The sequence below is a fragment of the Nycticebus coucang genome, chromosome 7, assembly GCF_027406575.1.
Source record: "Nycticebus coucang isolate mNycCou1 chromosome 7, mNycCou1.pri, whole genome shotgun sequence".
In the NCBI taxonomy this organism is placed as follows: Eukaryota; Metazoa; Chordata; class Mammalia; order Primates; family Lorisidae; genus Nycticebus; species Nycticebus coucang.
This window is the reverse complement of record NC_069786.1, coordinates 67,357,789-67,384,072: the sequence shown is the minus strand read 5'-3', so window position 1 is coordinate 67,384,072 and position 26,284 is coordinate 67,357,789. Positions and strand designations below refer to the sequence as shown.

The 26,284-nt window shown below is 35.5% G+C and overlaps 1 protein-coding gene and 1 non-coding gene across 3 annotated transcripts in view; both read left to right on the top strand.

The window, feature by feature from the left end:
• The window catches only part of TLK1 (tousled like kinase 1), a 140,035-nt gene that overhangs the window by 15,248 nt on the left and 98,503 nt on the right, over window positions 1-26,284 (top strand). For both annotated transcript variants that reach the window (XM_053598096.1, XM_053598095.1), the window contains exons 2-3: window positions 10,007-10,125; window positions 23,810-23,881. In XM_053598096.1, coding sequence (XP_053454071.1) covers window positions 10,007-10,125; window positions 23,810-23,881 — 191 coding nt within the window. The remainder of the gene's footprint in view (window positions 1-10,006; window positions 10,126-23,809; window positions 23,882-26,284) is intronic.
• Window positions 13,120-13,223, top strand: LOC128590966 (U6 spliceosomal RNA). The gene has a single exon (XR_008381424.1). It is a non-coding gene; the product is annotated as a U6 spliceosomal RNA (small nuclear RNA).

The following is a 26,284-nucleotide window of genomic DNA, read 5'->3' as shown; positions in this document are numbered from 1 at the left end:
CATCGTAGCTCACTGCAACCTCAAACTCTTGGGCTCAAGTAATTCTGCCTCAGCCTCCTGAGTAGCTGGGACTACACGCCTGGCTAATTTTTCTATGTTTTGTAGAGACCAGAGTCTTGCTATTGCTCAGGCTGGTCTTGAACTGTTAGCTTCACCAGATCTTCCTGCTTCAGCCTTTCTGAGTACCAGGATTACAAACATGAGTGACCATGCCCAGCCTTCTAAATACATACATGTATGGCTGCAAATTTCCCTCTAAGCATTAGAATTAGATAATGTTGGTTTTAGTATGTTGTATTTTGTTTGTGTTCATATCAAATATTTTTTAACTTCCCATTTGATTCCCTTTATCCTGTTGGTTATTTAAGAATACGTTAATTTCTGCCTATTTGTGAATTTTCTAATTTTTTTTCTGTTAACTCATTTCTAACTTAATTCCGTTGTGGTTAAAGAACATATTTTGTGTGCGTTTAGTCCTTTTCATGTTATGTTTTTGATCCTTATTTTGTGGTCTAGCGTATGTGGTCTGTCCTGAAGAATATTCCACGTGTGTTTAGAAAAATACGTATCATTTCCTTGCTCCTATCAAGTTACTTCACCCGCCTCCTTTGTACTATTATTGTCAAGTATATTACTTTTCTATATGTTATAGGCCCAATAGTACAGTTACATGCATGCTATATGTGCAGCTGCTTTTTAAATCAGTTAAGAAATAATCTGCAATTCTACTTTTATAATTATTTATGCAGTTACCTTTATTAGCACACTGGAATTACTTTTTGGGTATACACTGTCATGAAACCTATCTTTAATTCTTTAAACATGGGTTCCTTTAGGTCTTTGAATATAATTATAATGGCTGCAACTCTTTGTTGTATCCAACATCTGGGTCCTCTCAAAGGCAGTTTCTGTTGCCTCCGTTTTTTTTTCCCTGTGTATGGGTTACAATTTCCTGTTTTCTTGGAATATCTCTAAGTATTTTGTTGAAAATGAACAATTTAGATAATATAGCCACTCTGCATCTGGATCCCTTTCTCCCCTGGGAATTTTTTTTTCCTTTTTTTTTTTTTTTTTTGCAGTTTTTGGCCAGGGCTGGGTTTGAACCCACCACCTCCGGCATATGGGGCCAGCACCCTACCTTTGAGCCACAGGTGCTGCCCCTCCCCTGGAAATTTTTTTTTTTTTTATTGTTGGGGATTCATTGAGGGTACAATAAGCCAGGTTACACTGATTGCAATTGTTAGGTAAAGTCCCTCTTGCAATCATGTCTTGCCCCCATAAAGTGTGACACACACCTCCCCTTGGAATTTTTATTGTTTTCTATTTGCTTTGTTTTTAGTAACTTGGCTAGAGTAGTTCAGTGGAATAGTTCAGTGAAGTCTTTTCTCCCCACGGTGTACAGATTCTAACCTTGCTACTCAGAAGAGCTATTTGGGGCATGTGCAGTCTCCCTGACCAGATATGGCTGTGGTTTTGGCCTGCTTTCTTTGACAATCTCTTTCCCTGCTTTCTCCACTGTTTTTTGGCTGGTCTGGGTCTGTTGCTATCATACCCAGTTGTCACCCTCCACTGCTTGCTTACCCATTGCTCTTGAGTTTCTGTCAACTTCCAGAGGGATAAATTGTTCCACAGTCTGATCACATTAAAGTGGGGCCTCTTTGCAGAAGCCAAGTGTTGCCAGTCTTTTATAGCTTTATGCTTATCTCAAGAGGGTTCTTTTAATACCTTTCTTTTTGCTTAGTTCTCTCTGTTAAACGTCTAGTTGGTCTGTAGCTTTGCTTTTTTGCTGCTACTGTTATGGAACTGGCAGCTTTTTAGTTGTTCACTCCCTAGAGTTTCATAGTTTTTGACAGTGCCCTTAGGAATTAACTTCTCTAAACTGTTCCAAATACAGTCGATTCCCATAGGTGGAGCTGCAGAATTTTCTATTTCTATATTTCTTCCTCATACCCCCCTTCAGCAGAAACTCCTTCTTGCTTCATTTGAGCTGGAGGCAGAGGCAGGAAATCGCTGCTCCTGAAGTGGAATCACTGTTTAAGAGTGAGACATTGGACGGGGTGGTGTCCTTAGTTCTCAGCTTACCTCTCCTGTTAAAGAACCTCTGTCTTACCAGTGAGTGATTGGGACCCAGCATTTTTGCCCTGCTGTACCTGAGTTAGGGCCTCTGCGTTTAAAGTGGGGATTCTTTCTCAAAGGGAGATATGGAATAAAAAAGTACGAGTTGGTTGGGAGGATGGGAGTCCTAGTCTCCTCATCCATACCTGTCTGGAATAGATGTTTTGGAATGTGGATAGGGTGGAGTGGGAGCAGCATGGTGAGACATACTAACAGCCTTTTCCTCCTAGAGTGAAATTTTCCTACAGGAAGAGAGAGAAAAAATGGTATTAGAATGGTATCTGACACTCTGCTTTAATTATCAAATTGTGTCTTTCATTTGTTTCCCTAAGATTTTCTGCATCATGTAGTATGTGATCAATATCTAATTTTACTAGTGACATTTTTTGTTATGTATTTTATGTGAAGTTTTAGATTTGCATTTGTAAATTATGGGGAACAGTTTAATAAGATTAGTAGTAGCATGATTAGCAGACAGGTGGTTGTATTTTGAAATGAGGTCTTCTTTAACAAGGGTTACGGTCTTTACGATGTCTTTTATAATTTTTTTCAAAAGTGTAAACTTTTGTCATATAATAAAGCATTTAATAAATTATGGTGAAATTGCTTTTTCCTCAGATTTTCACCACTTGTAATTAGGGGCTGGGTTTTGGATAAGTGTCGGAAATGACAGGTTGAGTCCATAAAAGATGGAAATATTTAAAATGAACTTTCTAGAACAGGAGTCAGCGGACTACCTATTTTTACATACTTACATGGTTAAAAAAAAAATCAAGAATACTTGCGATATGCAAAAGTCAGATTTGTGTACAATTAGCTGCTTTTGCATTACCCTGGCAGAGCATAATAGTTGTGACAGAAACCGTTAATGGCATTCTCATCACTTCAAACTGCTGTTTGGTGTACTACAAATTTCACTGCTGCAGTTCCGACTTGAAGAGTATTCGGGGTTTGCTGTGGATCCAGACCTGGGTTGGGAGTCCTCAGGGAAGAGGATGCTGGCTGAAATAGCAAGACTCTAGACACTAACTTAATGCATAAAATCTGAGAAGCCTTGAGAGGTTTACTTTGTCTCATGCCCAGTGGCAGATTAAGGCAATGCAGAGCTGATCCAATCTCTCAAGGATCTTTTATTATGATCAAAAAATAGGATTAGACTAGGGAAAGCTTGCCCAGGAAGATGGGGGTAATCTGGAACATAGGATAAAGGAATGTCTGGACTAGTATGATAACTGTGTAAGGGGAGTGGGTAAGGTAAGCAGGCTCCATCCCTATAGGGTAGGTATCTTAACTTCCCTAATCTAAACTGTGGATAGGAGATCAAAGGATTTAGCCCTGCTAATGGCTTAGCCCCACCTGCCTGCTGACTCTCTTGGCAAGCAGGGGTGTTGCAAATAACATTGCCCTGTCAGGAGCACCTCTGGTCTCTTTTCATCTTTAGTGGTCTTGATGAGCCTGCAGGGATGGCCCTTCTGCACACTGTGTCCTGCATTTAGGCAAGAAGCCCTGAAGAGAGATCAGCCTATCTACCTCCCACAAGAGTATTTTGAATACCCCATCCATTGCTAGTCTGCAATATTTTTTATTACCACTGCATATTCATCATGTCAAAACAAAAGAGAAAAATGAACTTTGAGTGGCATACTTTTAAGGTGTACTGGAGTGTGAGTTATTTTGTCGAATTTGGAAGCAAAATGTTCTTATTATTCAGTGATACTAGCTGTGATAGAAGAATACAATATATGTTGAAATTATTAGACTTATCATATACCATAGTATGTCTAACTCTCAGGAAAGCAATAGTCAGAAATATTAGAAAACTTAAAATGGAATATCTCATCACTGCCTTACTTCTTCCTAAAAATGAAAATGAGGCTTGCACTAAAATTTGTTTCCAAGTGGCTTGTTTGTTTGCCAAGCAAGGAAAGCCATTTATTGATGTTGAGTTAATGAAACTGTGTTTGATTGCAGCAGTAAAAAAAATTATGTCCAGAGAAAATAAATGTATTCTGGACTATAAGCTTTTTGGCAAGAATAGTTGATTTAAGAGTTGAGGACGTTCAAAACAACATCAATAGTCAATTGAAAACAAGGCAAATGATTTAGAGTAGTTTTTTTCAGCTCTTGATGAGCCAACAGATGTTATTGGCCAAGAGTCAACGCCAAGTTTGAAGTGGCAGAAAAATTAGCCTCTTTGAATAGTCTTGTAGAACAACTACCAGCAAGAATGTTTTCAAATTTGAGAAAACACTAAGTACAAGCTGAAGTGGAATCTGCTAAGATGTGCTATAACTGAGAGTGATAAAATATGTTCACAGTAGAAAAAGGCTAAGGAGTTTAAAGGCTGAGTTATTCATCTGTAGGTACTTTGCAGAAAATATTTTAACCTATCGTGTGTGTTATTGAATCAGTACTGTCATCTGTGAAATCATACACTTTAATGGCTGTAACTAGCAGCAGCTACATTAATTTTTATTAGAAGTAGAGGCTGAAGGGTGGCACCTGTGGCTCTAAGGAGTAGGGCGCAAGCCCCGTATGCTGGAGGTGGTGGTTCAAACCCAGCCCCGGCCATAAACTGCAAAAAAAAAAATTAGAGGCTGAATATCCTGACTGGCTTGGCAGTGGTAGTGGTTTGGTTTTGTTTTGTTTTTATTTTTTTTTGGTGAAGGGTTTGGCCATTATTTGAGCTAGAGACTGAAATTGAAACTTTTCTGAATAAAGAGGGACTGCCCTGAACGACTTTTAGTCAAATACTGATTAGTTTTGGAAATTAGCTTTTTCTGCAGACTTGCTAATGTTTTAAAATGAATTTAACAACACAACAAAAAAGAAAATACAAAGCAAAATACACTTATGTGAGACTTAGACCACAGTGCCAACCAATGTTTGAATCTCAAGTAACGTCAACTGAATTTATATACTTCTTATGCTGTCAAAGAAGTTAGATCTTTTTTTTTAGAGACAGCGTTTCACTTTATCACCCTCGGTAGAGTGCCATGGCATCACAGCTCTCACAGCAACCTTCAGCTCTTGGGCTTAGGTGATTCTCTGGCCTCAGCCTCCAAGTAGCTGAGACTACAGGCACCCACCACAACGCCCAGCTACTTTTTTGTTGCAGTTTGGCCGGGGCCAGGTTTGAACCCACCACCCTTGGTATATGGGGCTGGCGCCCTACTGATCCACAGGTGCTGCCCAAGAAGTTAGATCTTAATTTCCACATGACTTTGCAAGACATATTTTTCATTCTCCACCTCTAGTTCTAGCAGCATCTTTCTGATGTTGATGCAAATGCAAAGAAAGTTTCAGGATAGTTGAAAAACTTCCACTTAATTTTGAGTTGGAAGTGACTAATCTTCAGTATAAAGTCATACTGAAAGGCAAATATCAAAAGAAGAATCTATTTAGTAGTTACTTAACTGCCTCCTGAGTAATCAGTATGCTCTATTAAAATCATATGGTTGTAGGTTGGTATCATATTTGGCAATACCTATTTCTGTTAAAGACATTTTCAAATATAAATACATAAAATTTCATTACAAATAATTGTAACATATTTTGATAGTAGGAAACCCTAATTTAGTGAGGGATTATTCCCTCAAAAAATTTCAGACTTTTCTTTAGCAGACATATAAAATATTTTACTCAGTTATTACTATGTCTTGAATTTTGCCAGTAAAAGTTTGTAGAAAGTTTTTTTCTCTCGTTAGGTATTTATGTGACTTTTTGCCTATTAGCCTGCAAAGACTAAAATACTTATGATTGGACTTTTCACAGAGAAAATTAGAGATCCCTGTTCTACAGCAGAGCTTCTCAAACATGAAAGATGTAGTAATTACCTGAGGATCTTGCTAAGATGCAGAATCTGATTGGTAGGTCTGTGGAGAGATCAATGATTTTGCATTTCTTACAAGCATCCTAAGTGATACAGTTGCTGCTGGTTCATGGCCTTATTTTGAGTAGCAAGGTTCTATTATTCAAGGTTGGCATTTATGAAGCATCTATTATGTGCCAGGAATTGTACCACGGACTCTTACATATATTACCTCTTTAAAATGTCTTAAAAATTTATTAGAAGATATTAAAAATGAAGAAGAGGTTGGTGCTCTTAATTCAGAGTTTTTGTTAAGAAATTCATTGTTCTTGGGCGCAAACCTTCTACTAAGACCTATTGGAGGATGGTTGAGGTTCTACATAAAGGAAGTGATGTCCTCATTTTCCCTGCAGAATTCCAGTGTGGCATCTACTAGTTACCAAGCCAAAGAGTGGGCATAGTACATACATGCTTTATTTGTATACACATTTCAAGAAAGGAAGAAACTGTAATATTCAAGTCACATTTGACTTCTGCAATTATAAGAGATACAATATAACAATATATAAGATAACAAGTGTTATTGGTATTCACTTAGTGTTACAATTTTAACACAGTTTTTTCCTTAAACTGTATACATTTTTTGGTATCCTGTATATTTTCTGCCCATCTCTTGTCTTTTCATTTTATAACCTTGTCTTTTGAACTAGCAAAATTTTAAGCTTTTGATGAAGTCCAATTTATTGATTCTTTTTAAATTAAATTTTTTTTAATTTAATTTAAAAATTAAATTTAAATTAAAAAAAATTTTTAAAATTGTGGTACACAATAGCAAATTTACCATTTCAACCATTTTTAAGTATGCAGTTTAATGGCATTAAGTACATTCACATTGTTGTGTTGCTGTCACCACTATTCATGTCTAGAGCTTTTTCCATCTTTCCCAGCTAAATCTCGTACCCATTAAACACTAATTTGCCTTTCTACCGCACTGCCCTATTCTTTGGCAACCACCTTTTGTGACTGGGTTACTTTTCTTAATGTCTTCAAAGTTTTCTGTGTTGTAGTGTGTACCAAAATTTTGTTCCTTTTTAAGGGTAATATTCCATTGCATGTGTATACCACACTTTATTAATTCATTCACTAAGGGCAATTTGGTTTGCTTCCACCTTTGGACTATTGTGAACGTGTTTGTACAAATATCTTTTTGAGTTTTTGCTCTCACTTCTATTGGTTGTATACTCAGAAGTGGATTGTTGTATTGATCATGTGATAATACTCAAGAAAGTGGAATTGCTGAATCATGTGGTAATTCTGTTTCTTTTTCTTTTCTCTCTCTCTTTTTTTTTTTTTTTTAGGAACCTCCATACTTTTTTCCAAAGCAGCTATACCATTTTATATTCCTACCAGCAATGCACAAGGGTTCCAATTTCTGCATCCATGCTAGCTAGTGCTGTTTTTTTTTAAATAGGTCATCCTCATGGGTGTGAGGTGGTATCTCATTGTGGTTTTGAGTTGCATTTCCCTAATGGCTAATATTGTTGAGCATCTTCTGATGTGCTTATTAGCCATGTCTGTATCTTTTGGAGAAATTTCTATTTCAGTCTTTTGCTCATTTTTAAATAGGGTTTTTGAGTTGTAGTTCTTTATATGTTCCAGATATCAATACTTTATAGATACATGATTTTCAGATATTTTCTCCATACTGTGGGTTGCCATTTTGCTCTGTTGATTGTGTCTAAGTTCAATTTATTTGTTTTTTCTTTTATTACCTGTGCTTTTGGCGTCATATCCAAGAAATCATTGGCAAATTCAATGTCATAAAGCTTCCTCCAATGTTTTCTTCTAAGAGCTATGTCTGTCTTTATGCCAGTACCACATACTTAGTTTTAAAATGTAGTTTAATGTTTTCAAAACAATCCTGTGGGGCTGCGCCTGTGGCTCAGTGAGTAGGGTGCCGGCCCCATATGCCGAGGGTGGCGGGTTCAGACCCAGCCCCGGCCAAACTGCAACAGAAAAATAGCTGGGCGTTGTGGCGGGCGCCTGTAGTCCCAGCTGCTCGGGAGGCTGAGGCAAGAGAATCGCGTAAGCCCAAGAGTTAGAGGTTGCTGTGAGCCGTGTGACGCCACGGCACTCTACCGAGGGCGGTACAGTGAGACTCTGTCTCTACAAAAAAAAAAAAAAAAGAAAGAAACAATCCTGTGCCAATGAAGAATATCTATCTATCTATCTATCTATATATGTTTTTTTTTTAATAAAGCAATACCTGGAACTATATAAAGGAGTTCCATTGCCAAACTTAAGGCTTGGCAGACCTGGCACATAAGGGATGTTTGATTTGAGAATAGTAAATTTGAAGCCACAAAAAGCCTGAAAAGAGAACTGAAGGTTTGACTATTGTCCATAGATTGATCCTTGGGGGATATTCATAGTTAAAAGAAAACAAGGGGAGGGAGGACAAAAAGTGTGGTTGAATTGGAAAAACTAGAATCATCTTTTTGTTTCATTTTAACCCCCAATAAAGGAATACATTTTCTGAACTAATATAGCAGGATCAAGAAAAAAATTGGACACATTGGTGATATTAAGGATCATGTGGTTATAAATCACTAGTTTATGGAAAGAATGATACTATTAGTAGGATGAAATTCAAACCAAGGTGGGTTTTTTTTAAAAAACATAAATGAGGGCAGAGAAACGAGGGAGAAGGTGCCAGAGAGATGGGGAGTACATGTAATGCAAGATCTCTTAGATATCAAGAAGGAACAGGATCAAAAGCAAAAGGTAGAGGCTTTAGCTTTTTTAGAGGGAGTTACCCTCTTTTCTGAGATAGAATATGGAAGAGTGGACAGGGCATATTCAGGTACAGGAATGCAAATAAATACGGAAGGGTGATCACTAACATCTAGTCCTCTACCTAGAGAGGACTAAAGTTAAGAGAGAGAACTTTAAAAGATAAAAGATCTATAGGAATAGTTATTAACTTTTATTTAAGAGAAGACTGTCAGGGTGCATAGAAAGCAGCTAATTTGAATTTGTTGTCCAGATCATTTTGGACTGTGAAAATATCCCCTTGCTACTTTTGAGAGCCACTCATTTTTGTCACTTCTAAGATTTTATCAGTAGAGAATTAGCAGATATAGATAAAATAAATTTTTTTAAATTATTAAATCATAGCTGTGTACATTAATGCGATCATGGGGGACCATACACTGGTTTTATAGACCGTTTGACACATTTTCATCACACTGATTAACATAGCCTTCCTGGCATTTTCTTGGTGATTGTGTTAAGACATTTACATTCTACATTTACTTAAGTTTTGATAAAGTAAGTTTTAAGAATTTAATCGAACTGCAGATAGAATTTGTGGTGCTTTAGTCTACATAGTAACAATTACATTAGGGTGCTAAATTTTTCCCCATCATTCTTAAGGTGATAGTTTAATAACAAGTGTTCCATCTACTTAATGGGAAACTTAAAACTATCAACTGTACAAAAAATCTCCAGGGATATGACAGTGCTAAAACAGTTCTTCCTAGTTTTGAAATGTAGTGGTTAGGTATACATAAATATAATAATTAAGTGGTAATGTCACTTAATGTAAAAATTCTGTATATAATTAGATTTGGGAGATTTACACTATGAGAAATAGTATTTTTCGAATGATGAACTTGTGGTCCATTAATAGCTTATGAAATCAATTTAATAGCTTTTAAACAATTTTTTTTTCAATGGACTGGAATGGACTAGAAAATAGATGTTACACAGGACTCTTACTGCAGTGCAGAAATGTTAAGTATTCTATGAAACTTTTAAGTACATGTATGTACACATGTATCTGTGTACTGAATGGACAGAAAATATATTTCTTTCAGTGATTTGGGGTCAAAAGTGTTAGAAATCCATTGTAGGATGTTTTGATAAGTGGGTGTGGATATTATAAAAATTAAGTCTCATAGTTTTATCTGTTTGTGGCATTCATTCATAAATTATTAAAGATAAATCTCAGTTTTTATATAACACATATATACACAGTGTTTATATGTAAATACGCACATACATTTTTTTCCTTAATAGGTGCAATGGATGAGCTTCATAGTCTGGATCCACGAAGACAAGAGTTATTGGAAGCTAGATTTACTGGAGTTGCAAGTGGGAGCACTGGGAGTACTGGCAGTTGCAGTGTTGGAGCTAAAGTAAGCAAAATTTTAATCTTTTTTTGACAATTTTTCTTTGTATAATGGTCTAAAATATATTTTGTGAAGGATCCTCACATATGTGCTTAATAAGAAATTTATTATAACTTAAAACATGTAGAAAAAACAAAGTCAGTGTTTATATAATTTCTTACCCTTCCTGTCTTTATCCCCCATATTCCTATCTGTACATCTAATCTGCTGCTTCTAACTGCTATGTTAAACTTAATATCTGTTAAGCCTTCCGGGGTGATCTATCTACACAGGTTGTCTTCAACTCCCCAGTCCCTCATACTGTGATGAATATTCTTGTACTTGTTCTCTTATGGATCTTTGTGAGCATTTATTGAGTATGTATTCCTAAGAACAGAATTGTTACATCATAGTGTATGTATAGACTTAAATTGAATAAACAGTGCAAAATTGCTATTCAGAACACAGAACAGTTGTACTAATCTGCACATTCGGCAGAGTGCATGAGTGTTTCTGTATCCTCATGTCCCCCAAACACTTGACAGCAGCCACATTCCTCATTCCCATTTTTTATGGTCTACTGAGTATGAAAATTCTAGTTGTTTTGCTGGTACCATCAATGATTTTGAGCATTTCTTCATGTGCTTATTGGCTTTTTGGGAGCTTTTAGATAAATTGTTCTAATTCTTTGTTTTTCCATTAGTATTACTTTCTTTTTTTTTTTTTTTTTTTTTTTTGTAGAGACAGAGTTTCACTTTATCGCCCTCGGTAGAGTGCCGTGGCATCACACAGCTCACAGCAACCTCCAACTCCTGGGCTTAAGCGATTCTCTTGCCTCAGCCTCCTGAGTAGCTGGGACTACAGGCACCCGCCACAACGCCCAGCTGTTTTTTGGTTGCAGTTCAGCAGGGGCCGGGTTTGAACCCGCCACCCTGGGTATATGGGGCCGGCGCCTTACCGACTGAGCCACAGGCGCCGCCCAGTATTACTTTCTTTTTTGAAGTAATTTTTCCATGTTCCCAGTGTGTACTTTACATATGAATTCCTTATTGATTTCATATATTGCAAATACCTCCTCCCATTTTGTCATATTTTTATTAACTTTGTTCATGGTATCCATATTGAGCAGGAGTTGTATGAGTCCATTGTTTATTGAACTCTTTAAATTTGTTTTAATCAAACTCACCAATTTTTTTTGCCTTACGCCTTTGAAGTTTTGAGTAGTTCTTGGTATACAAAAAAAAAATAAGCATAACCATTAACCATCTGGGACCCTTTTTATATTTGTAAGTTATTTTGCTACTCGTTTGTAGATAAAGGAAAACAACTCTATTAGAAATTTTAATATGAATTACATAGTACAACTCTCGGTATCAAGTAAATTTTGGTTTACAAACATAAAAGAATACTGTGATGTATTCTTTGAGCATAATGAGATTGTCTGGGTTCTTGTTGAAGAATATTACACAATGAAGTCCTTCAGTTGAATGACTGATGAAAATGCTATTTCCTTTTTTCCTGAGAAATACCGAGTCCGGCAGAAATAACACCCTTTTTTGCTTAAGTGTGATATTGTTATGTTACAGAATTACATGCAAATAATGCAGATTACAAATAATGGCACAAATAACACCTTTTTTAATGAACTGATAATCTAAACTTATCTTTTATTACGAAATCATAAGCGTGTAGTTCTGTAAGATAACGATATTACACTTCAAGCACGAAAGGGTGTTACTTCTGCCAAACTCTATTGTTCAATTAATTGATTCTTAAATGAATAGGATTTTGTTATGTGATGACTGAGATTTCACTTACCTAGTCAGTATCGCTATCATCAGTTTTTAGTGTCCAAGCATGCTGTTATCTATCTGTTTGTATTTATTTTCTGATTTGTATAATTGTAAGATGTCCTCCTTGGTCATTTTCTTCTCTTGGCCATCATGGGTAGAAAATGAAATTTCTGAATCTCAGGTGGAGTCAGGGAAAGCTAAGAAGGGAGTACAAAAGTATTATCTCTTTTATATATTCTTAAAGATGAGGTAATACTTGAAAGATGATGCAAGGCATGAAGAAAACTGAAAGATGGTGATTTATTTCACTATTGTATCATCCTTTTAGGCCTAAATCTGTATTTTTCTATTGCTGCCTTAACAAATTACCACAAACTTAGGTATTAAAACAACAAATTTGTTGCTTACAGTTTTGAAGGTCAGAAGTGTAACACTGGTTTCATAGGATAAAATCAAGGTGTCTGCTGGGCTGTAATCCTTTCTGGAGGTTCTAAGGGAGGATCTGTTTCTTTGCTTGGTTTCAAAGCCAGCACCATCCCATCTCCTGGACTTTTCTTCTCAAGTCACATCTGATTCTTAGAATAGCCTGGAAAGATTTGAGCCTCTGCTTTTAAGTACTCTTAGATCAGACTATGTCCACCTGGATAATCTGGGATAATCTCCCCATCCTCAAAGTCCTTACTCTTAATCCCTTCTGCAAAGTCCTTTTTGCCATGTAAAGTAACATATTCAGGTTCCGAGAATTAGGGTATGGGGGCCATTATTCTGCCTTACCACGTACCATCATCTGTCCATTTTCTTCTTTGGTTTTTTTCTTTTAGCACAGTTGGGAATAATCAAATTCCTAGTATGATGTAATGAAAAAATATTTAAAACATATGAAATATAAGATCAGTAAGAGCCTATATTTTAGATTCATGAAAGGACCCACTGGACTCTGGTAATTAATTGCTAGGTAGAATGAGTTTTATTCTATTAAAAACCAAATTTAGGCTCAGTGCCTGTAGCTCAAGCGGCTAAGGTACCAGCCACATACACCAGAGGTAACGGGTTCAAATCCAGCCCCGGGCCTGCCAAACAACAATTACAACTACAACCAAAACAAACAAACAGAAAAAAAACCCAAAATAAAAAATTTAATATTTCTTTTTTGGATAATCTTTAAGGAAAGAATAAAAATCCCAAAATATTATTAATCTTTACAAATAGAGTGGTTTAAAAAAGTTCAGTGCTTGCTTCAGCAGCACATATACTAGAATTGGAATGATACAGAGATTAGCATGGCCCCTGCGCAAGGATGACACACAAATTCGTGAAGCGTTCCATATTTTTAAAAAGATGGAGACTATACCTCTTTTATGTTTACAGGGATGGAGCTGGAACATACCCTTCTTAGTAAAGTATCTCAAGAATGGAAGAAAAAGTATTCAATGTGCTCATTACTTTTATGAAAGCAATTAATAATTACTCATACTTTCTTATGAAAGATAAATCACAACTATTAGCCCAGGATGAAGGAGAGAAGAAGAAGGGGATGGGAGGGGGGATGGGGAGGTTTGATAGAGGGAGGGTAAACGGGGGACCACACCTATGGAGCATATTGCAAGGGTACAGGCCAAATCTATCAAGTACAAAACATAAATGTCTTAACACAATAAGTAAATGAGGTGAAAGCTATATTAATTAGTTTGATGTAAGCATTTCAAATTGTATAAAAAATCAACACATTTGTACCCCACAAATGCATAAATGTATTCATGATTTATGCGTGTATGTCTTAATAGAAAGAAAAAAAAAACAAAGCTTTCATTCCCTTGAAAGCATTATCCTGTGACAAGTAATTCATTCAACAAATATTATGTTTTAAATATCAAACATTTAAAATTAAAATAAATAAAAAAGAAGTTCAAAAACTAAAATGGGGGGTGGCCCCATATACCGAGGGTGACGGGTTCAAACCCGGCCCCAGCTGAACTGCAACCAAAAAATAGCCGGGCCTTGTGGCGGGCACCTGTAGTCCCAGCTACTCGGGAGGCTGAGGCAAGAGAATCGCTTAAGCCCAGGAGTTGGAGGTTGCTGTGAGCTGTGTTGATGCCATGGCACTCTACCGAGGGCCATAAAGTGAAACTCTGACTCTACAAAAAAAAAAAAAAAAAAAAAAATGCCTTTCAATAAGTAAAAGGGAGAATAAAAAAACAAAACAAAACTAAAATGGACATCTGGGATATGAAGATAGTCTACCTTTTCTTTTCATTAATTTTATAATTTTACTGTAATATTTGCTCTTTGATCCATCAAAGGTCTACCTTTATGTAGTATTTATACAGTGATAATGTGGATATTAGTAATCCAATTTTATTTTTCTGCATCTAATGAACTAGTTTTCTCCATAATATATCTTAAATCATTTAAGTTTTTTCAGATACTTGTGGTGCCACCTTTATCATATATATGATTTAACTGTATATTTTATAAGTATGTCTATATGTAATTGTTGTGTATATAGGATATGGGTTTGTCTTTGAAATGTCTCTTAGGTTCTAGTGGTCTGTGTTCTTGTGCCAATACTACATTTCTATAAAATGTATTTTGGCATATCTTTTTATGTAGTAAGGCAAATCTTTACTTTTTTTTTTTTTGAAGGTCAACTTAATTATTTATCGATCTTTGTTACCTTATAAAATTGTAGCATCTTTTTGTGTTTGATAGCATTTGGGATTTACCCTATAATAGCCTATTTGTATCTTTTTCCTTACGAGAGTCAAATGTAATTTTAATTCTGAATGCATTGAATTTATCTTTTCTACTTGTTTATTGCTGGCCTCGGATACTTCTATCTTTATTGTTTGGTCTTCTATCTGGGAGTCTTGCTTTTGGCTTCTTTTATTGATTGTAATAGTTAGTTGATTCTGTAGAGTACTTTAGAAGAAATAATTATCTTCCAAAATGACAATTTTATCTCTTATAGCTCACATATATATTTTTTTCTTGTGTTAGTCGTGACGTACTGTATCTTATTCTTGTCCTAAAGCATCATCTAAAGTTTCTCTATTAAGGGTAATGTTTGCTGTAGATTTGGGGTATATTCCCATATCCAAGTTTAAGAGCCTTTCTATATCTGGTTCATTAATTTTTTTTAATCATAAATGGTGTTGTACTTAGGAAAGTCTTTTTTCTTGGTTGAAAAAAACATAAGATTTTCCTTCTTCATATTATTAATATGGTGACATATATTATAGATTTTTTAAAAAACGCTGAACCTTGTTTGCATTTCTGGAATAAAGCCTGCTTGATTATGATGAAGTTTTTAGTTTTATTTTTTAGAGACAAGGTCTTACTCTATTGTCCGGGCTGGAGTGCAGGGGTGTTATCATAGCTCACTTCAATTACTGGCGTCAAGCAATCCTCTCTCAGCCTCCTGAGCAGCTGGGACCATAGGCACATGCCATTTAGCTCAGCTGTTTTTCTTTTTAGGAATTTTGCATAAGTGCTTACAAGGCCTATAACGAAAATTTGTAGCACCTTGTCCCATCCTACCAATCCTAGATTTGGTCTTCCCAGAGGCAGTCTTCACCATGTAGCTTTTTATTATATGTGTTTTATTTATATCTGTATTTCAGAATGAGGCGATTATAGCTCTTTTTCAGTTTTAAATAGTTCTTGACTTTCTTTTATAGAAGATGGATGAGTCAATTCTTTTAAATGATCCAGCCTTCTCCCCCTACAGAAATGCCCACACTTCTCTGCCCCCATTCTAATTTTAATATATTTCCATTTTTGTTTAGATCAGTATTCTAGTGTTTATATTATGGTTGTAGATTTATTCATAGTTAAACCGTATAAGATTCCACTATTTATTACATTTCTTTTTTTAATAGAAACTTTTCTTTCTATTTTAGAATATTAGGGGGTGCACATGATTTGTTTACATTGTTTTTGTGCGGATTGAGTCAGTTTTATAAGTGTGCCCTTCATCCAGATAGTGTTCACTGTACCCAGTAGGTACATTTGTTCTTTTATATAACCTTTTTGTTTTCCCTATCATTAATAGTTGACTTATTGCTGGAGGTTTTTAGTGTTCAATGCATATACTTTCCAGCAGAGGTGTGTAAATCTCTTGTTATTTGAAAATACAAATTATTTATTCCTCCCCTCCCTTCTTTTTTGGTTTTGTTTTGTTTTATTTTGTTTCTAAGACGTCTCCTATTCTTCTGTTCTAATCTAGGCTAGTTACTGTCTGTTTCTACAGGATGCCTACCATCCTAAAATCTCTCTTCTTGAATATCATGGGATTCCTTTTATGTCCCACGTTTGACCTCCTGTTTTCTGTGTCCCATATTTTCTCTTTCTTGGTTTATTCCTTGGTTCTGGTAGAACAGGTGTTTTAGTTACTTCCTGAGAAAAGCCACATTGGGAATGAGTGTTTTGAGGCCTAGTGTATTTTCCTCTTCCCACTTAGTTGTTTATCTGGGGAGAATTATTGGTTGGAAATTATTTTCTCAGAATTTTTGAAGGCGTTGTTCCATTGTCTTCTATTTTCCAATATTACTTTTAAGTATTCCAGTGCCATTCTGATTTCCGATTCTTTGTATGTGACTTGTTTGTTTTTCTCTGGAATCTTTTAAGATCTGCTCTGTACCGCTAACATTTAAAAATTTTTATTATGGTGTGCCTCTGTGTGATCTTTGAACCAGTGTTCTTGATTCAATATGTGTGTCTTTCTAGTCCAGAAACATCTATTTTCCAGTTTTGGAAAAGTTTCTTAAATTATTTTTTGAGTAATTTCAGCTCTTTAAATTTCTTGTTCTTTTTTCTTGAACTCTTGCTTTTGAACCAAGACATCTTGTATTAATTCTCTAGTTTTCTTTATTTCATCCACTTATGAGGGTCTGTGTGGGAGGATTTGGGGAGGATTTCTTCAGCTTTATCTTTGAATACATATACCATTTCCATTGGCATAGGCTTAATTTCCAGGAGTTAATTGGTGGTGATTCTCTGAATGTTCACTTTTATATAGCTTGTTGTTTTGAGTATATTAGTAATAGTTTTATATTTGTGTGTGCAGTTTTTTTCTGTTGCACGGATTATCTTTATAGGGTAGGTTCTGTTTTGTTTCTATTTCTTCAAATACATGATGATGTTGGATTTTGTTCATCTCTGTATTAGGTACTTAAAAACTTATTGGAAACTTTGTGTGACTAAGCAAGGCTTGTTGATTGATGGATGGATTTTGTGCAGGATGACCTAGCTGGGTCATTTCTCTGAGGAACTTAAAATCCCTGGTGTCTATAAATCTTATCTCTTGTGATGGTCTGTTTTCCCGAAGAGAAATTTTATAATCTTTTGCTTGTGGAGTATAAGTTTGGCTGCTAACTTTCTAGAACTGAGCATGGGAAGGGACCTAGAGGTGTCTTCATTTAGTATAGACTTGTTCTTAAATCCCCTCTATTTCTTCAGCTAGGCCTTAGGGATCTCAGTTCAGAATTCTCTTGGCTCACCATTTCCCAGAGAGTAAAATTGGCCTCTTTAGTATTTATGATAATTAGTCAGCAGATACTTTTATTCTTTGTTGTTATTGTTACTGTACTCAAAGATATTTTATTCAGCTGCTTTTAGGATTTTTTTCTTTATCTTTGGTTCTCTACAGCTTGACTGTGATATGCCTAGGTGTGATTTTTTTTGTACTTATTTTGCTTACTGGAAATCAGTGAGCTCTTCAATCTGTAAATTTATATTTTCACCAATTTAGAATTTTTTGGCTATAATTTCTTCAGATATTTATTTCTGCTTCTTTTCCTCTCTTTCTGTGACTCTAATTATATGTGTATTAGACTGCTTAAAGTGTCCTCCAGATATTATTTTTCAAATTTTCTCTCCTTTATTTTGAATGATTTCTTTGGACCTATCTGCATGCAGTACTTTTTCCATTCTGCTGTTAAGACCATGCTATGAGTTTCTTACTTTGGGGAGTGAAATTTTCATTTCTGGAATTTATATCTAGTTCTTCTTTACAGTTTTTTTTTCCTCTGCTGAAGTTTCTGTTTATTATAAGCATATTTACCTTTGTCATTTTGAGCATACTTACAATAGCTGCTTTAAGATCTTTATATGCTGATTCCAGTGTCTGTGTGGTCTCTATTGCTTAGTCATCTTTTTTTTGAGTATGGGTCACATTATTTTGTTTCTTCATATGATTAGAAATTTGTATTGTATCCTGCACACTGTAGATGATACATTATAGTGATTCTGGAGAGTTGATTTTTTTCTTTTTGTTTCTTTCTTTTTCTTTTTTTTTTGGTTTTTATTTGTATTAGTAGGCAATTAACTTGACAAGACTGAAATCTAAACTATGTCTCCCTGCAGAGGGCAGCAGCTCATATCTCTGTTAGGTAGTTTAGCCTTCTCTGAGCTGCTGAGAGTCTTGTCTGCTCTGCTCCTGCATACATAGGCAATTGACTTGCCAGAGATATGGGCAGAGTTAATATATAGAATTTGGGACTCTCCCTTTGTGGCTCTTTATTTTCCAGCATATCCCTCCTTTCTAGCTGCTGTGGAAGCCTGAAACTGATTTTGCAAGCCAGTGAGAATGCAGATTTTGATCCAAGTTTCAGGTGTTGTGTGCAGCTCTGACTGACTCTCAGGGCCTTCCCTTAGGCAAAAGCTATAAAAACAGGAAACCCACCCAGAACTATTCCTAACTCCCAACTGTTGTCTCTTATCTAGATTCTGCCTCCTTTTGGTTGCTCAAATGTCTTCAGGCAGTTATCTTTAAATATTTTTTCCAAGATTCATAGTTATCTGTGGGAATATTGGTTTGATAGGTATTCTGTTTTTATTGGTGGTAAAAATCTTTTACCTATTTTTATTATTCGTTTTAAAAGCTAGAAATAACTCATGAATTTATATTAATACTTCCTAATTCAAATTCAATACTGGAAACGTTTGTGTTTTTTTCTATCTACATCTTCCCTCTTCTGTAATAAGAATTGCAGTTCTTAGAAACATAAAGAAGATGAAAGAATATCTCTTAATTATTTATTAACTTTATTCTATATTTTATACACACAGCAGTCTCAGAATAACAATACTTGAACTATCACAATGAGCAAAGTAATCACTGAAACCAACTAAAAATATTTTTACATGTGCTTTCTCCAAACTTCCATCCCTCAGTTTTTTTTAAATTTTTTTTTACATATTCATGTGTTTATTAGGTTTCCATTTTTTACCTTCACAAAATTAAACAGGCTTAAAATTTAATAACAATAACAATGTTTAAGATAAGGACTAGAAACAAAAACCTTGTAAAGAACAAACAAACATAAATACATTCAGAAAAGAAATCAGAATTGCTGCATTGAAATATTAAGCAATAATGATAATAATAATAATGCAAAGAAAGTAACATTCACATTGTCAAATAAGAGTATGTCTATTATAGAATGCTTTGAGTCTGTGATTCAGTATGGAGTCATCAGTTAACTTATTTTTTTTTTTAAGTCTCAAAAAATAGACAACTAATATTTATAAATAAAAGTAAAAGATAATTTCAAAAAACAGATCATGCCAAATCTTATAGACAAAAGAAAAAGAAGAAATACTTCAAAATCATTCTACTTAATCTGGGTACACCTGATACCAAAATTGGAGAGAATATATTGTTACAAAGGGGAAATTACAAATATATTTCACTTACAAATCAGGATGCAATATGTTTGTTTTTTGTTTTTGAGACAGAGTCTCACTTTGTTGCCCTCAGTAAAGTACTATGGTGTCACAGCTCACAGCAACCTCAAACTCTTGGGCTTAAGCAATTCTCTTGCCTCAGCCTCCTGAGTAGCTCGGACTACAGGCACCCGCCACAACACCTGGCTATTTTTTAGAGATGGGGTCTTGCTCTTGGTCAGGCTGGTCTCAAACCCATGAATTCAGGCAATCCACCTGCCTTGCCCTCCCAAGTGCTGAGGTGGTCTCTCAAATGCTGAATTAATGAATTCAAGGCCACTGCGCCTGGCCTCATCCCTCAGTTTTTGAAAATATTTTACCATTAACAACTTTGCATGTATTTAGTCATTAAATATTATGTTCTTTCTTTGTAGTTCTCATTTAATTTTTATGAACAAGTAAATAAAACTTGCCTTGAAGTTCTCAGACTGATAAGACTATTAATTTTGGTTGTCTGAAGCTTCTTTTCTAGTATATTATTTAGGAAGAAATCATGGGAGCAGTATTCTCTAAATGTTTACATTTTTGGTAATAGTTTATATGTGGCTTCCACGTGTTGAAAATCAATTTTACTAAATAGAAAACACTTTGCTTGAATTTTCTTTCCTTGAATATCTTTTCTTTTTTTTTGAAACAGAGTCTCAATCTGTTGCACTGTGTAGAGTGCTGTGGTCATAGCTCACAGTGACCTTAAAATCCTGGGATCAAGTGATCCTCTTGTCTCAGCCTCCTGAGTAGCTGGGACTATAGGCACCCACCACAACTCCCAGCTAGTTCTTGCTCTTTTTCAGGCTGAGCTTGAACTCCTGAGCTCTGGTTATACATGTACCTCGGCCTCCTGGAGTGCTATAGTGCTACAATTACAGATGTGAGCCACTGCGCCCTGCCTGGCCTGGTTGAACATCTTAAATTTGTTACTCTGTTTTCTTCTGGCATAAAGTGTCTGCCTTTGATGTTGGCCTTCTGGGTCTATATTCTTAGGTATGTGTGTGTACTATCTTCTTTTAATCAGCGGTTCAGGTTTGTTTTTTTTTTTAATTTAGGGACGTTTTCTTGTTGCAGTTTTCTCTGTATATTTTCTTGTTTAAATACTTTTTAAGGACTTCTATTACATGGATCTTTTTTGCCTCATTAGTTGTTTGGTTCCTTTCAAATGCTTTTTATCTTTTGATTTCAAAAATGTTCTTCCTTTTTTGCCTTCTAGTTCTCTTAAAGCACTATATGCTGCATATATTGGATATTGAGTTTATTTCAGTTTACTCCATTTAATAAACTTTTTATTTCTATATATGTTTTTTTGAGTTTTGTTATTTGTGAGGGTTTTTTGTTGTTGTTAATTGTTTTGTTTTCTAAGATACAATCTTACTCTGTTGCCCCAAGCTAGGGTGCCATGGCATCAACCTAGCTCACAGCAACCTCAAACTCCTGGGTTCCAGTGATCCTCCTGCCTCAGCCTCCTGAGTAGCTGGGACTTCAGGTGCCAGACACAATGCCTGGCTATATTTCCTATTTTTAGTAGAGATGGGGGTCTCACTCTTGCTCAGGCTAGTCTCAAACTCCTGAACTCAAGGGATTCTCTTACCTTGGCCTCCCAGTGTGCTAGGATTACAAGCGTAAGCCACCATGCCTGGCCTATTTCTGAGTTTTTTGAAATGTGATTTATGTTCTTCTGTCATGTCTTGAATCATTTTTGTAATGTTTTTTAGCTTATTTTGAAATAGTAGGTTATAATTTTTACCTATTTTTGTGGATGTGTAGTCCTGTTATGCCTTTATTTTTTTTGATTTTTATTTTTTATTTTTTTGAGACAGAGCCTCAAGCTGTCACCCTGGGTAGAGTGCTATGGCATCACAGCTCACAGCAACCTCCAACTCCTGGGCTCAAGCAATTCTCCTGCCTCTGCCTCCCAAGTAGCTGGGACTACAGGCATCTGCAGGCGCCTGCCACAACGCCCAGCTATTTTTTGGTTGCAGCCGTCATTGTTTTGGTGGGCCTATGCTGGATTTGAACCTGCCAGCTCAGGTGTATGTGGCTGGCGCCTTAGCTGGTTGAGCCACAGGCGCCAAGTCCCTCTTATGCCTTTATTATCAGGATATTATTCTCTATCTTACTCTCTTTTTTCTGATGACTGTGGGATTGACATACATCATGTTTTGTTGCTTTTATGTGAAATTGGGTTTCTTGGACACTAGGAAGTTTGTGGTCCTCTTTTCTCACAGAGCTCCCTCTGCTGTTGTTTTTAGGCATACTTCCAAACTGTGGTATTTGCTTTCTGTGATTTCTGGCTCTCTTCCCTTCCTTTATCTGAATATTGTCTTTCCAATATCCTCATTATGTTTTGTTTTGAACCAATAATTTATACCCATTACGCTATTCTGTTATGCCAAGATCAGTTTCAAGGGTTCATAGAGGCTAGGCTGCACCAACTTCTTAAACTTCACTGTGGACTCCTTGTACATAGTCACTATTTAAAAAGGTAAAACCCTTGCAGTTATACCTTCTGTACTCAGATTAACTTGCTGATTTTGGTGAATACCTGTTGCTATTTTGGGAGCCTCTTGTTCATTCGGTCAGACATTTGTTTTTTTCTGCTTCCTCCTTTACAGATAATAATACTATGTAGGTTTTGTGGTTGCTGAGGATTTGTTCCCATCGCCGTTTTGGGGGGCAATGAGGATGATTCATGGATATTCTTGTCACTTAGTCTTGTTGTAAATGGTGTCCATGGGTTTTTAAGTTTACTATTTATTTAGTTTTGTACATTATGTGGGAATTTATAGATGCTTAAAACACATTGGCACCACCTCTATTGTCCCAGCATCTTTCTTATTTGCCACTTCTTAATTCTTGTTGGTGTAATTTGTTTCAAGTTTAATAATCTTTCTATAATTAGATTATAACTTCCTTCAAGTAACTGCTTGAATTAATAAGTTCAAGTGCTATCCTGTGTTGAAAACAGTCTTTACGGTTTTGAGCATACTACTGGACGTGTATATAGTGGCTTAGAGTTGTGAGTTTGTAAATTTGTTTAAGGATAATTATAGGCCAACTTGCAACCTTTTAATAGTATAATTAGCAGCTGCCCTTAAAAATGTAAGGAAAACATGATATTAGCTTGCCTGCTTGTATGTGAAGTTAATTTGTGCATCATCTTTGGCATGTATGCCAAAAGATGGGACCTTTGCCCCAGGCTAGGGTGCAATGCTCAGACCAGTTAGTCCCTTTTTTGAGCATTTTTGGAAGGCAATGATCTAGTGTACTGATGGTGCAAAAAAGGACACAAAAGACTAAGCATCATAGAAGCATGTTGAAAACAAAGCAGAATGATAGCTCATTCCTCTTTGTCACAGTTCAAAAATACTGTCAGAGAAATGGAGAAACTTTTGAACAAAGCAATTGAAATGATTAAGGTGGTAAAATATTTTCTTAAAATTAAGTTAAAACTGGCTTGGCGCCTGTAGCATAATGTTTACAGTGCCAGCCACATGCACCAAGGGTGGTAGGTTCCAACCCAGCCCAGGCCAGCTAAACCTTTTTGCTAAAGGTTAATGACAACTGCAACAACAGCAGCTAAAAAAAAAAAAATAGCCAGGCTATTTGTGGTGGGTGCCTGTAGCCTCAGCTACAGAGAGACTGAGGCAAGAGAATCAATTAAGCCCATGAGTTTGAGGTTGCTGTGAGCTGTGACACCACGACACTCTACCGTGGGCAACACAGTGAGACTCTGTCTTCAAAAAAAGGAAAAGGAAAAAGATTATGTCAAAACAAATAAAAATAAGGACAGTTTGTTAATATGTGGAAAGGTGAAGGGGTGTGTCTGAAATATAACAGAATTTGATAATCGTGAAGGGAACTGAAGAACACAAACAATACTTTTGGCCAGAGGAAGCACTAGTTTATATATACTGGGTAATAATTTTAGGGATCTGGTTATCCTAATGGTGGCCCAGTCCCTTTGCTCTTGAACTAGTGTTCTATAAAACCAGTTAATACAGGTCATTTAAAGAAAAAGAACTTTATTGACTTGATAAAACTTGCCAAGATATTTATTATGTTAAGAACTTGGTATTTTTTATTTTTCTTCAGTTCCCTTGCTTGTTTAATCATTTAATTTTTATTATGAAAATAGATTATGTACTTATGTTTATTCAAAACTACTCCTAATTTTTTACCTTTATAACAATCTTTAACAGGCCTCAACAAATAATGAAAGCTCTAATCACAGCTTTGGAAGCTTGGGATCTTTAAGTGACAAAGAATCAGAGGTAGGTGCTTTTATTTTAATTATGGTGATATTAAAGTAAAAACTGGAGTCATCTTTTTAACTACTTTTTTTCTTCAGTCTTTTTGCCAAAGGTTAATGTTTTTAAAGTTTCTTATAGGAGTGTTTTATTCTGTCTTACTGAAGCACAACATTCATACCGAAGGACCTTATTTGGAATTAGAAAGAAAATACAGTTTCTTTGGCTATGTAGCTGAACTTGTAAATTAATGAGGTATAGATGTCCTTAATGGAAAATATTTCTTAATCTTCATAATTCTATAAGATGAAGATGGTGTTTGAAAAATGTTGAGTTTCACAGTTTTCTATTATTTCTCATTGTTCTTCCCTCTTAGTTTGGTCCTGAGTAAGGGTTTGTGTACTTTCTGAGATAGAGATACACGTTTTTTTCTCTTTGTAGAATTTCTTACAGAATCATGCGGCTGGTTTTCCATTTTCATGTCTTAAAAAATCTAAAGAATCCCCTCCTCACCCACTTACTGACCCCATCAAGAAAATAACATGGGATTTTATAAGTAGGCATTTGGATCCATAGTTCATTCTGCATACAATATACTTGACGGCATCTTTTAAAAATGGGTAGACAGGAAGTTCTTTGGGTTTTAACAATCATTTGTTTAGGTTACAACCTCACTTCTTGTGGATATAGTCTTTTCTTTCCTCAGACTATACAATTCTATCCCTTTTTAAAATGTGTGTGTGTGCATGTGTGTGTGTATATGGGTTTTTCTTGTCAATCTTATCTTATTTCTACTTGATTTATTTTAGTCTTTTTTCTACTTGGGTTAGTGTAGATACATCACCTTTGTAATAGCAGCAGGTTGCTAGTACGCAGTGACTCTTAGTTTGTTTCGGTGTTCAGAGGAAAGGGAACTTCAAAAGTAGCATACTTTTTAGCCCTGTGTTATTGAAAGCAGCTAGGAATTGCTAGGTGGACGGTTTTGTGCAGTTCTATGCAGGCACCCTGATACTCTACAAAGGAGTGTGGCATAGGGCTCTCACTCATCAGGCTTTCCCTTCCACAGAGACAACTGGCAGGCAGCTGAAAGGACTGTGCAAGTGACGGACTTTATCTGCAGTAGGTTCCCTTGAGGTAAGCGTTAGTAGCCCTATAGCACAAGATTATTACAGTTTAGTTTTTCTGAATTAACATACTTACACTAAGAACTCTAAGGCCTTAAAAACTATAGGTTTAGCGGTAGTCAAAGTACAGTTTTTTAAAAGACTATATCAAGAATGTTTTCATTTTATATTTCCTGGATGTTGGAACATTTCTTGATTATTTCCCAGAATTGGGAATATTTAGTTATTTCACATGCTTCCTCTTTCATAGGCATTTTTGTTATGAAGGGCAATAAAATATTTTTAGATATTTCTGTTTTCTGTTCACCGAATATAGTGTTTCTGGTAGCTTTTTTTCTTTTTAAATAGAAAAACGTAGTAAAAGTTAGATCACTTATAACAGTTATATCTTTCTGTGTCCTTTACAGGTACTGTATTCCCAATATAAGTTATAAATTTAGTGTTGGATTTTTCAGAGGAATCAATGTATTTGAAAATTCTACTTCCTTTTAAAGAAGTCTAAGGATCATTTTTGGCTGTGATTTTAGTTAAAGTGTTGTTTTTTGTTTTTTTAAAAGACCACAGTAACATTGTGGAATGAAACACAATTTGCTTAGCCATTGTAATTTATATGTTATAGAAGTTTTGACATTTGGAACAACAATTAGAAAATTTTGAAATTTTGGCTTTTGAAGTTGTGTGTTGCAGTTCTGAAATTTTGCAACTCTGCATTTTTACAAATTACTATTTAAATCTAATGACAGATTTTGGAAATGACTTCAGATTATATATTATCCTTAAATTAAAAGAAGCAACATTTATTTATTTATTAATAAAGGAGTCTTATCTCTATAGTATTAGGGACCTTAATTAATGAAAATGATTCTTAGGTTTGATCTCTGTAGTAGGTGCGTTAATTTTGAATTCCCTTGGATAAAATTTTATATATATATCAAAATACAGAAATCATTGTATTTCTAAAATCGCTGGGTACAAATAGTTGTGAAATAGAAGTGCTTTGCTTTTTTTTCAGTACTCCTAGTAGTAAAGTTTATGTTTTTGTGAGCAAATAGTTTTGCTAGAAACTTTATTTATTTATTTGAGACAATCTTACCCAAGCTACAGTGCAGTGGCCTCAGCCTACCTCACAGAGCAACCTCAAACTCCTGGTCTCAAGCGTTCCTCCTGCCTTAGCCTCTCAGTAGCTGAGACCATAGGCGCCTGCCATAACACCTGGCTAATTTTTCTGTTTTTAAAAAATACCAGTCCACTACCACTCTTCCTTACTTTACCCTCAATCCTTTTGACTTTTCTTCCTGGTACT